Source organism: Uloborus diversus, chromosome 9 (genome assembly GCF_026930045.1).
Source record: "Uloborus diversus isolate 005 chromosome 9, Udiv.v.3.1, whole genome shotgun sequence".
NCBI classification, from domain to species: domain Eukaryota; kingdom Metazoa; phylum Arthropoda; class Arachnida; order Araneae; family Uloboridae; genus Uloborus; species Uloborus diversus.
Genome location: NC_072739.1, coordinates 132185234 through 132197559, shown reverse-complemented (window position 1 = coordinate 132197559; position 12326 = coordinate 132185234). Strand labels below are relative to the sequence as shown.

The window sequence follows — 12326 nt, the reverse complement described above, 5'->3', positions numbered from 1 at the left end:
TAACCGTTCTCCTGTTATAAATTTTTAAAAACAGTCAGTATTTTTCAGGACACCCTGTATATGCGAGGGTTATTCAATAATTAAAAGAGACAAATTGACCCGGAGAGAGAAAAAACCGTTTCTTTCTACAAAATCCACTTTTCAACATAACCCCCAGTAACATTTAAGCACTTGTCCAGACGGGTTGTTACCTTTCTTATAGAGACTGCAATGAACTCTTTGTCTTCATATAGGAGTCAATTTACACAAAATTTCTTGTCATCCTCGTTATCCTGGAACTTCTTCTAGCGTAATGACTACTTCAATAGACCAAACAAATGCAAATCAGAAGGTGTTTCACCAGGAATATAAGGGGGATGGGGCAATACCTCCCAGAACATTTTAACTATGTTTTCATAGATTAATTGAGCAACGAAAGGACGTGCGTTGTCTTGCTGGAGAATCACACTTCTCTCCGAGTATAAACTGTATCATCATTAACTTGATCCTTTTCTGCAATTCCACTGTGACACGACGGTGTGCATGAATAACTTCATCAGTTCGAGTTTGAAATGAGAAAGTGCAAACTTCAATAGGTCGGCCAGAATTGTGTTCGTCATTAACAGTAGACCACTTTTGAACTGTTCAACCGATTTGTAAACGACCTGAACCGACTTGAACTGACATACGTTTCATACAACTTTCACCATACACTTTAATCATTCTAGAGTATAACATTAGCTGGTTTTTCACCTTCAGCAATTAAAAAACGAATCACATTACGTTTTTCAACCAATGTGGAATTTTCAAAAAGACTAGGCATCGGTTAACTTAATTTTGAGGCTTTAAACAGAACTCTGCTGATCATTCCACTGATTAGAACTCTTCACAATGAGGCCAACTTAAGATCCCAAATGTATCGAACATGTGCTTTCAACAGTTCCCTCGTATATGCAGAGGCGGACAAAAGAAAGCTGCATCACTTTTAAAAATCCCTATTTAAAGAATTTCTCCAGAAATAAGAGTACAATTGTTCTATAACTTTTTCGATAAAAGATATACTTCAGTTGTAATTTTTCAGTAAAAAAGTCATCCATGCATTTAGGGGGCGAGCAATAAATGGAAGAAACAAAAAATGTTTTTTGATCCTCCTTCATCGTAAATGACTGGGAATAATCATTAAATTTCATCAGTTTATTTACTACGAACGATAATTTGTACACATTTTCGTGAAAATATCATTAATATTAAGGAACATATAAGCATTTCTCTTAAAAATGTCAATTTTGTTCCCATGTTTTTGGCTCATAACTCACAGGGTTATCCGTCCTGGCTTACCAAACTTTTAGAAAACTGGACATCATGCAAGAGAATAATTAATTTGAGGTAAAAATTTTGAAACTTTAGTGCAATATGAGCATGTAAAGCAATTAATTTCTCATTGCACATGCACGAAGGATAGTAATATATTACGTTCAATTTTTTTTCGGCAATAGATTTGATAACTCGTTAAAAAAAAATCCAGTTGAATATCATAAAAACTGAAAAAGAAATCACCCTTCAATGAACCGAATTTCAATCATTCTCGGATAGGCAACGAATCGTACGGGATCGTTCACAAATTTTCAACACTTGGCTGTAATCGTTTAGTGCGGGTCGTGATAAAAACAGGTTAGTTCTGAACCATCTCTTACGATTCGTCGCCCATTAAAAAATAATTGAAACGTATCACATGCTAGTAATCATCTTCAGATCGAATCGACAATTTTTAGAAGCTAATCATTTTTAGACGCAAGCGGAAAAACTAAGAAAACTAATGTGATTCTATTGTCGGTGTTGATTCAAAGTGAAGTGCTAAATTTCTAAGCCCGTTTCCTTTAGAAGGAAAAAACAAACTTTCACGAAATTTTCGTGAGTAGTTTTGTAAGAAGAACAATTTGTTTTCTATTGATCGAACCAAAAGTTTAGTAATGCTCATTTAAAAGCAAGTACTTGCTCACAGTTATTTTGTATTCTTTTTTTTTTTTTTTTTTTTTTTTAAGATAGCATGTCATTGTTGTGATGAAATGAATTTAATTTTGAATAATTGATTGAATGAATTTAATTTGGCTGTGTAAAAAAAACTCGTTCGTTTAGTTCCAGTTGATAATATCCACAACCAATGAACTCTTGCTTTGGATTCTAGCCGAAGCCACGCGTCATTACGGGGTTCCACACGCGGCCGCTTAGTCCGCTTAAGCCTTGGTTTCCTAGGAGCGAACACGCCGATCGTCGGTGTGACTCCTCGCCGAGGCGAAAACTTGATTCTTCTGCGCATGCGCGCCCGAGCTAAATCGACGTCTTGAATGGCCACGCCGGAATCCACTTGACTTTGATTTCAGCGTCACGGCGAAGAGCGACGTCGAAGATCGGCGATTCGCTTCTAGGAAACCAGGGCTTTACCGTTAGATCCGCCGCTGCGATCAAGGGCTTACCATCTCCTGCCACAAAACGATTAGAATCTCTGCTGCCATTTGCACTAGTTATCTCCAAGTTTTTAAGTTTGGCACTTACACCCCTTTACTGCTAGGTGCTTCAATTTCGCTTAACTATGTACTGGGTTTGACGTAATCAGCTAGACTTGTTTCTTTCTTCTTTTTTTTTTTTTTTTAACGTACCTTCAACAATTGGATGGAATATGTCGAAATAGAGAACTTGCATCACTCCGAATGGCTGGAGTCGACTAAAAACAGCTTTGCCTGAAATGTTAAAAGGCCATTGATGAGTGTAAAGAATGCATATAAATTCCACTATTTCTTAGCTATAGACCGGAACAGAACAATGCGAAATTCCAGCCAGGAAACCATACGTTAGTGCAACAGTAAAAAAAAAATTAAAAAAATGCATAAGTAGCAACTGAAAGAGAATTGTGACAAAAAAAGAATTATAAAAAAAAAAAGATACATAAGTAGCAATTGAAACTATACAATTCTCTCTTTCATTTAAGCTCCTCCACCAGAGGTCCAATATTCCTACATCGGTGATCTTGTGAAAACCCCCTTTTTTTTTTTTAAATTACCCTGTTTTTGAAACTTAACTGTAAGCGGCGCTGCCGTAGCACATAAGTGCGTGTGGTTCACCACTGTCCCGAGGTAGTGGATTCGATTCCCGCCCGTTGCCCTGGTTGTAACTTCCTCCTCTGTGCTGTTAATTCTGTCCCACACTATGTCCCTGTATTGTGCTATCTGTCATATTGGACGTGAATTAATAAACGGGTCCTGTGTGACCAAGTACACGAACTCGAAATGCATGTTGTCAATAAACATAAACATCAATAAAACTGTGCGGGTACGATGAAATCAGTGTGGTGTATCGTCAATAAAGTGTATGTCTAAATCAGTGCAGTTTTGGATTCCCTTCTGTCAGGTTAGACCTTTTTGTTACCTATTGAATGAACTTTTATTTGAGATTGAACACCTGTTAACCCTGTTCTCGTTCTTGTAAAATATTAAGTTTTGTGGGAGAAACCTTTAAACTAACAGATTCGACTCGTCTGTGAATCAATTTTAATAACCAAACTTACCCACTCTCCCCATTCCAACAATGCCGACAACAGCACCCGTGAGTCCTCTCCCCACGTACCAATTAGGATTCCAGCCTTCGATCCATTCCCCTCTGAAACAAAAAGTTTTACATTTGAAATCTTAATTTTCACTCATACTGTTAACGAGTGATGGCGATCCTCTTAAATTCACGTGTGAAAGTTTTGAAAAGTTTTCATTTAAATCTGATGTTGTGTCACACATTATAATACTGTTCGTTTTCCTAAGCAGAGACTTAGCTCCAATTTGCGCATGCGTCAAGTCTGCTGTGATTTTATCAAAATATGGAGGGAAATCCGGAAGTAAAAGGTGCAAAATAACGTGTTCAAAGGACTGCAAGTGCGAGCGGTAAAGTGCTCATCCTCAACCTATCGCCCCCTTTTGAAATGGAATCTGTCCTGAGTGGTAGTCTTCGCTTTCGAGAACGGACAGTACCTTTTTGACATTTTCAGAAGTATTAAAAAAAAAGAGGGGGGGGGGGGGGGGAACAATTCGAATATGTTTTTAAAATTTATTTTTGACGTTTATTTTTTTCCGATATTTTTAATTTTAGATATTTTTTCATTCGTTCCCCCCCCCCCCCTCTATCGAAGGCTCTAGAAGCGCTGTGTGTTTTTTATATTGAATTCGTATCATGTGCGTAGCAAAAGAGAGGCAGCTAGGGGCAATTGCCGCTTCCCTAGGTAAAGCATTTTTAATATGTTATCTAATTCAAGCTTTTTTTTTAACTAAAATTTTAATTTTTTTATAGAAATATATCTTTTTTCAATTATTTGGACCAATTTACTCAATCTTGCAGTATTTCATTCGTCTTTGAGTATTAAAAGGTAATACGAAATTGTGAAAATGGTAATAATTAGAAAGCGTGATTAATCGCTAAATATTCATTACATACTTAAAACTTCTATTTGTTTGAGTGTTGGACATGGATGTTATCTGCTGTTTTAAATTCTCATCAATTATGGCCCTGTGTCCAAGAAGAAAGCAGTTCTTATTCTTTAATGCTTTTGGTGACGACGAATTAGTTCGACTTTTTAGTACTTTTGTTTTCGCTTCAGACAAACATCAAATATTGAAAAAACAAATAGTTGCTAACTGGGCACCTAAAAGAGTGTGGTTAGATTTACCGTACTGTAGCTAATACCGATACATTGAAGGAGTAATTTAAACTGCAGGAAAATTGCCTTAGACTACAGCTTAACCCATTCTTCCATTTCAAAATTTTTTTACTTATTTTCAATGGCATTTTTTGCCACTTTTTTTTAGTGCTTTTGAAAATTAACTAAGTATTTACAGATAAATATTAAATTTTTCTTATTTTATTATAGTACCATAACATGTTTAGGGCATGCGAATGTTTAACATATTAATGCTTGATCACAAGACACGATTCTTTCTGCGTCGACAAATCGACAGAACAAGAAAAGATAACGTAACGCTTGCTGCTCACTCCAGTTAAAGCCCTGGTTGCAAATTTGACGTCAAACAGTCAGATGTTGAATTACACCGAAAGCTCAGTCATTTCCAGCCGAGGACTGCAGTTTCGTGCTTTATTAGCACTTATCAAAGAAGCCAAGAGTGCCAAACAAACTGGTAGCTAATATAGAATTAGCTCAGACCAGACGAGTGACCGAAACAGTGGTTCTGTTTCTGCCTTAGCCCTGCTGATGGGCGGTAACTTACTGAATACAGTCAGATGTTGGTTCCTAAAAAACAAGTGAAAACTTGGAGAACTAATAAAATAAGCATCTAAGTACAATAACAACAATTCTTGGATCGTAATTTTCATGCCTATTTATTTCTTTCCCTATTGTTATCAAAAAAGATTTAATTACATTTTGATATTTTCTGCGTTTTGTCCCGCCAGATTTAACTTAGTTTTTCAGAGGCTTGAAATAGTTCGATAAAAGTTGAAAACGCCATGTTTTCTGTTCCTAACCCGTTCTTTAAAACATTGTTCGGATACATTGGACTATACCTTTGAATGGCACCTGAAGCTTCCACGATCTTTCTGGCTACGGCCAGAAGTAAGCCAATAGTAAACTCGGCCACGCTGGCAACCATCATCGGATTAGGCGAGTTGCAGACGATTATATTCCTGGAAGAACAGAAATTGTATATAAGGGCTATTAGAAAAGTTTCCGACTTATTTTTGAGTGTGCGAAAACTTGATGGATATGAATCGAGCGCACTTTGAACCTTTCTGGACCATACGCGAATTTTTTCCTATATGTCACTATCATCAGTCACTGATTAGCAGAGTTTGAATGCCGTAACGTGCGTGCCGTGGTGGCATGATCGGAATAATGTCAAACTCGTAACTGGTGGGTTCTGGGGTTCATGCCAGCCGGGCGAAGACACTCCATGTTCATTATTGGTGACTGGGACACGCTAAATATGTTCATGGACACAAAGTCCTCTAAGTTCCCATTCCAAATCAATACTTCTGTGGCTGCTGGATCATACGTTACTCGGCTCCTGATCTGGATCAAAAAGTGAATCTGTCTCCAGGGCTCCATTCAATCGGTTAATCCACGTTTAATGGTAGGTATGGTGTACTCTGAAGTAAAGACGCAACGTATAGTGCTTCGGGGTTTTTTTTTTTTTTTAATTTCAAGTAAAATGACAAAACGACAGGAACAGCACTACCCCTTCAATCGCTTCTTGAGTTTGATGATTAGTCAAAAGTCGCAAGGCGCTAACTAACTTTACACTATGTTTACATCAAAGCAAGTAAGTAGCCTATTGAACTATAGCTTCTTGTTTCCCCCTCCAAAAACGTTGAAAACAAGTGTTAGAAATTTTGCTGAGAGAAATATTCACCGATCTAAATTTCATGCAGTAACGCTGCTTCAGTGGTTCCAGCTTGATTTTCTAGAAGTTAAAAAAACTAACGAGAGCCCTCACACTAACTCAGTTAAACTCTGTTTGCCAACAACTGACGCTATTGACAGATAAGAAAAAATTCACGCATGTATACTAAGATTCAAGATCAGATCATGCAAGTGTGTTTGATTCATATATATACAAATTTGACAGGGAAAAAAAAAAAACAAGGATAACATTCTAACAGCCCCGGGTATGTATGTACAAACTTATGCAGTTCTTTTATGAGGCCGCCAAGTTAGTTAAAGAGCAATAAAGTCGTATCTGCAGCTGAATATAAAATGAGAAATTGCTATTTAAAGTTTTGCGCCTCCATGTATTTGATTCAGATGAAACTTTTTCAGAATTTCATTTTGTAAATATTTCCCATTCACAATCGTTGTTCGGTTAAAAACCTACAATTTGTTTTATTGAAGTTTTATTTGTTACCTCTCGATTTTATTTTATTTTATTATTATTTTTTTTTTTCATATTTCCTACTCATATGGGCTGTGTTGAATTTTTGATTTTGATTGTATACATTGCCTCTAAAAACACTCTGATAATTTGAACTCTGATTTACCGAACATTTTAAATTGACAGAATGCACTTAAACCGTTTCTAAAATAATTGATAAGAAACACCGCAACTATATTAAGTTAATTACTTCCTAAATGGTGTGGCTCGTGACTGAAATCATTGGTTCTTTATTTTGTTACAGGCCCGGATCTGCGTACCTGCAGACCATGCACTATTAGGGGGGGGGGGCATCGTCCCTGAAGGGGCCCAACGGCCCAAGAAATTGAAAAAAAAAAAAAAAGCTATCATCAAGACATTAACGTTGCAAATATACTCTATTGACCTTTTGAAAGGGGTCCCTACAGATTTTGTTGCAAGGGGGTCCAAAATTTATAGATCCGTGCCTGTTTTGTTATGTTCCTGGAGCGATCTATGTAATAACAATCTTAAATCACGAACCTCACAAATTTGCCGAAGTAAACTAAGCATTATTCAGGGAATACACATTTTTTTGCGCTTCGGCTACGGGTTATTAATGTTACAAAATGCTAAAATAAAAATATATTCTAGAGAAAAATCTCAGTCGTTAACAGAAAAAAAAAACTTGTAGGTAATGTTTGAATTGAAATTAAGACCACATTTATAGACCAAGAGCTGGCTACACACGAAAAAAGTACTCATAAGGTACATTAAAAATGTCTGTAATGGAATGAAAGAACATACATAGCCAAGCATTTATCGCTTGGTCTGCCAGGGCGGGTAAGGGACCGGGCGGGTTGGCGGAGGATCAAAGATCACCAATTTTCAGCATAGCCCAGTCAATGAAGGTAAAAAAAATAGGCTTTGTCGCAACTAATTTAGGGTAAGCTGAATTTTTGCAAGATGTTAGCAAATAAAGTATACACTAAAAAAATACAAAGTCCCGACTCCCACCACTCTTGCTTTCCCCTCCACCCCCTCCGAAACATTGCAAGAGCAGTACTATGATTATACGCTTTTCGTGTCCCAACTAATTAGGGGAGAGCTGAATTTTGGCAGGATGTTAGTACACAAAGTATACACTAAAAAACCACTAAGTCCCGACCCCCATCCCTCTTGCTTTCCCCCCCCCCACCCCCTCCAAAACATTGCAAGAGCAATACTATAAATTTCACTTTTTGTGTCGCAACTAATTCGGGGAAAGCTCAATTTTGGCAGGATGTTAGTACATAAAGTATACATCAAAAAACCACGAAGTCCCCGACCCCCCACCCCTCTTGCTTTCTCCCCACCCCCCTCCAAAACATTGCAAGAGCTGGTACTCCGATTATACGCTTTTCGTGTCACAACTAATTACGGGGGAAAGCTGAATTTTGGCAGGATGTTAGTACATAAAGTATACAATAAAAAACCACAAAGTCCCGAGCCCTACCTCTCTTGCTTTCTCCCACCCCCTCCGAAACATTTGCAATAGCAGTACTATGAATATAACGCTTTTTGTGTCGCAACTAATTTGGGGGAAAGCTGAATTTTTGCAGGATGTTAGTACATAAAGTATACACTAAAAAAACTACGAAGTCCCGACCTCCACCTCTTTCCATCCTCCCCCCCCCCCCCCACCTGCTCCGAAACACTGCAAGAGCAGTACTATGATTATACTCTTTTTCGTGTCGCAACTAATTAAGAGAAAGCTGGATTTTGGCAGGACGTAAGTAAGTAAAAAAAAAACACAAAGTTCCGACCTTTTACCCTCTTGCTTTCCGCCCCACCCCTCTCCAAAACACTTCGACCATGAATAGCTGTACGATGATTATACGCTTTTCTTTTCGCAACTAATTAAGATAAAGTTGAACTTTTTCACGATGTTAATACATAAAGTGTACACTAAAACCTTTGACAGTCCCGACCCCCAACTCCTCTTTCTGCTCCCCCCCCCCTCCTTCCAAAACATTGCACACTGATCAGTTCAGTACTATGATTATACGCATACAGCTTGAAAATGTATAATGTTACCGGAATGTTCCTTTTTTTTATTTCACTCCTAACAATATTGTGAACCAGTGGTGCCCAACCTAAGGCCAAGGTGCTGTATCCGGCCCGCGAAGTTAATCCATGTTGCCTGTTGTTTTGTGAAATGTTACAACTCGAAGAGCACTATTAATGACAATGCTACAAATTGTTAGCCAAATATTTAGAAATTGGCTTCTGAAAACATTGTTGGGGACCACTGTTATACACAAATTCTGAAACATGCACTTTTTATGTAGATAGCTCAGTTTCACAATTTTACCAACTTAATCATATGCAGAAAACTCACAATAAAAACCAAAAAGTAACTTCAATAAATTAATAGCTTTTTATCATTACGTCTTGGAAAGAAATGTTTGAACAAAATTTATAGATAATAATATGATAATAATCATTTTCTTGAAATGGATCAATTATTTGTTACAAAAGTTTATAATTCGTTTGTGTCGGCTATAGTCTACAAAATAATGTTAATGCTTGACTAACTATTTAAGCTCTAAATAAATCAGGATAAATATATTTTAACAGAGATTATTTTCTAGCAGCGGATATTATTAACGTTTAATATTACTTTTGGTTATATTTTTAAGTCTTATATAAGGGGCTATCTTCTAATATTTCGTTGGTTTGGTTCGAAATATACATAGACGTGCAATCGAACCTAGCTTTACGACAGATACAGTTTGAAACACATAATGTTTTCAATTGCAAGATATTAATTGGAGAAGTTCATTTGAAGCAGAGGTAATCTTCATGAACTCAGGAATCAGTCTGTTGCATGAAGTATAATGCCAGCCCCACTCCTCTGGGGGACGTTCAAAACCTAACCAAGTTTGAATTTGGTGTTGATCCTAAAAACTCTGGTGGACACGTTAAAAAGATGTTTACGAGTGACATCTGAAGTTGGTGGAAGTTTTGATAAATCAAAAGTGGACTTTAGGGACATTTTTGCGATTACTTGCTTTTCACAAACTTTTCTTCAAACTTGGTTAGGTTTTAAATTTCCAGCAGAAGAATGGGTTTGGAAATACATTTCAAGCAACAGACTGATTCCTAAGATCATAACAATTACCTCTGCTCCGAGTGAAATTCTCCTACTCATATCTTGCAACTGTTAAAACATTGTGTTAGAAACTAGCTGTCGTAAAACTGGGTTCGATTGTACGTCTATGTGTGAACACTGTAGTGGAATGCATTGTAACAATATTTAAGACCAAGCCAACAAACTGTTAGATGACCCCTTATTAAAAAAATGCAATTATATATAATTTGATGCCTTTTTTTTGTTGTTGTTGTTGAATGCAACCTGTTTTTCTGAAACCAGTTGCACAATAGTCCTGGAGTTGTAACATTTCGCAAAACAACGGTTTACACTAATCAGTTTCGTGGCCCGGATTGACTCGTGGGGCATAGGTTGGGCACCACTGGTTTATAATATTGTAAGAAGTGAAATAAAAAAAAATACTTCGGTGTCATCATTAGTTTTCGAGCTGTAAGCGTATAATCATAATACTGCTCTTTTAATGTTTCGGACGGGGCAGGGGGGGGGGGAGCAATAGGGGTAGGGACTGTGTGTTTTTTTTTTTTAGTGTATACTTTGTATATTAACATCTTGAAAAAAAAAAGTCATCTTTCCCCTATTTAGTTGGGACACGAAAAGCGTATAATCATAGTACTGCTCTTGCAATGTTTCGGAAGAGGGAAGGGGGAGAAAGAGGAGGGCTGAGACTTTGTCTTATTTTAGTGTATACTTCTTGTACTAACATCTTGGAAATCATCCGCTTTCCCCAAATTAGTTGCGACACGAAAAGCGCATAATCATAGTACTGCTCTTGCAATGTTTCGGAGGGGGTGGGGAGGAAAGAAAGAGGGGTGGGGATCGGGACTTTGTTCTTTTTTAAAGAATACATTACGTACTAACATCGTGCCAAAATTCAGCTTTCTGTTAATTAGTTGCGACACGAAAAGCATACAATTATAGTACTGTTCTTGCAGTGCTTCGGAGGGGGTGGGGGTGGGGGGGGGGGGGGTGAAAGTGTTGGGGGTCTGGACTTTGTACTTTTTTAAAGAATACATTATGTACTAACATCCTGCCAAAATTCAGCTTCCCCCTAATTAGTTGCGACACGAAAAGCGTATAATCATAGTACTGCTCTTGCAATGTTTCGGAGGGGGTGGATGAAAAAGCAAGAGGGGTGGGGGTCGGAACTTTGTATTTTTTAGTGTATACGTTATGTATTAACAACCAGCAAAAATTTAGCTTTCCCTAAATTAGTTGCGACACGAAACCTTTATTGACTTGGCTAGCAGGAAAACTGCAGTTTTTCTGAAGGAAAGCCTCAAATCTTTAAAATATCTGTAGAATTCTTCAAAATTTCTGCAGGTGAACTTCTGCAGATTTTGTGAGGAAAATGCAGCACATTTGGCTATTCCCGTTTAAAATTAGGCATTTTCACGCAAAACAAAATTTGTACTGATTTGATTACACTAGTTACATTGATGTGTTTAGATACATGTATTTTAGTTACAGTTATGTCATGAGATTACGTATGGGGAAGTGTACATAGTACACGTATACGGCAGTGTTTCTTCCTGTTTTTCAGAACAAGTGGTGATCTGTTTGGGGGGGGGGGGATTTTGAACTATAAAGGGCGCCACTGATTAAGCTATGGATTTTAGAAAAAAAAATGCTAGAATAATTTTGGAGATGACAGATGGCTAATCTCTTTTGCGCGTAGCCAGAATTTACCCCCCCCCCCCCATGGCGCCCACCCCCAAATGTTGCAGAGCAACCCTCCTTCCTCAAAAAAGAAATTCCTTCTAAAAGAGAGTGACTAAAAGAAAGTTTAAAAATCGGATTCAAAAATAAAAACAGCGCATTCTCGTCTTCGCCGCCATTTTGGGCACTAATGCTCTTTAGCCACTATTATTGAAATAACGTGCTCGAATGTTTTTCGAGATGTCCGATGGCTGATCTCTACTGCGTTTCTTAATATTCAGAAACTTTAGGGAGGGGTAATCCCCATCCCCCAAAAATGGTGCCCTCTCCCAAATTTTGCAGCCCCCCTCCATAAAATAAGGAAACCCCAGGAAAATGAGAGTAAATCCACGTTCAAGAACAGTCATGAAACTTTGTAACTGCACATTCTGCGTCATGAACCTAACCCCTCCCTTCTCCGCCATCTTTGGACACTAATGCTCTTTAGCCATTATTATTGAAACAGCGTATCCTCCCAGAAAATGGTGATTCGCTGCAAAATTTGGGGGGGGGGGGAGGAGAACCCCTCCCTAAAGTTTTTGAATATTAAGAAACATAGTAGAGATCAGCGATCGGCCATCTCTAAAAACATTCGAGCACGTTATTTCAATAATAAT

The 12326-nt window shown here is 37.7% G+C and overlaps 1 protein-coding gene across 1 annotated transcript in view; it reads right to left on the bottom strand.

Moving 5' to 3' along the window:
- Positions 1-12326, bottom strand: part of LOC129230107 (glyoxylate reductase/hydroxypyruvate reductase-like) — a 55361-nt gene that overhangs the window by 14069 nt on the left and 28966 nt on the right. The window contains exons 4-6 of the mRNA XM_054864508.1: positions 5539-5658; positions 3542-3633; positions 2637-2717 (exon numbers count right to left, since the gene is read on the bottom strand). Of these exons, the coding sequence (XP_054720483.1) occupies positions 2637-2717; positions 3542-3633; positions 5539-5658 (293 nt within the window). The remainder of the gene's footprint in view (positions 1-2636; positions 2718-3541; positions 3634-5538; positions 5659-12326) is intronic.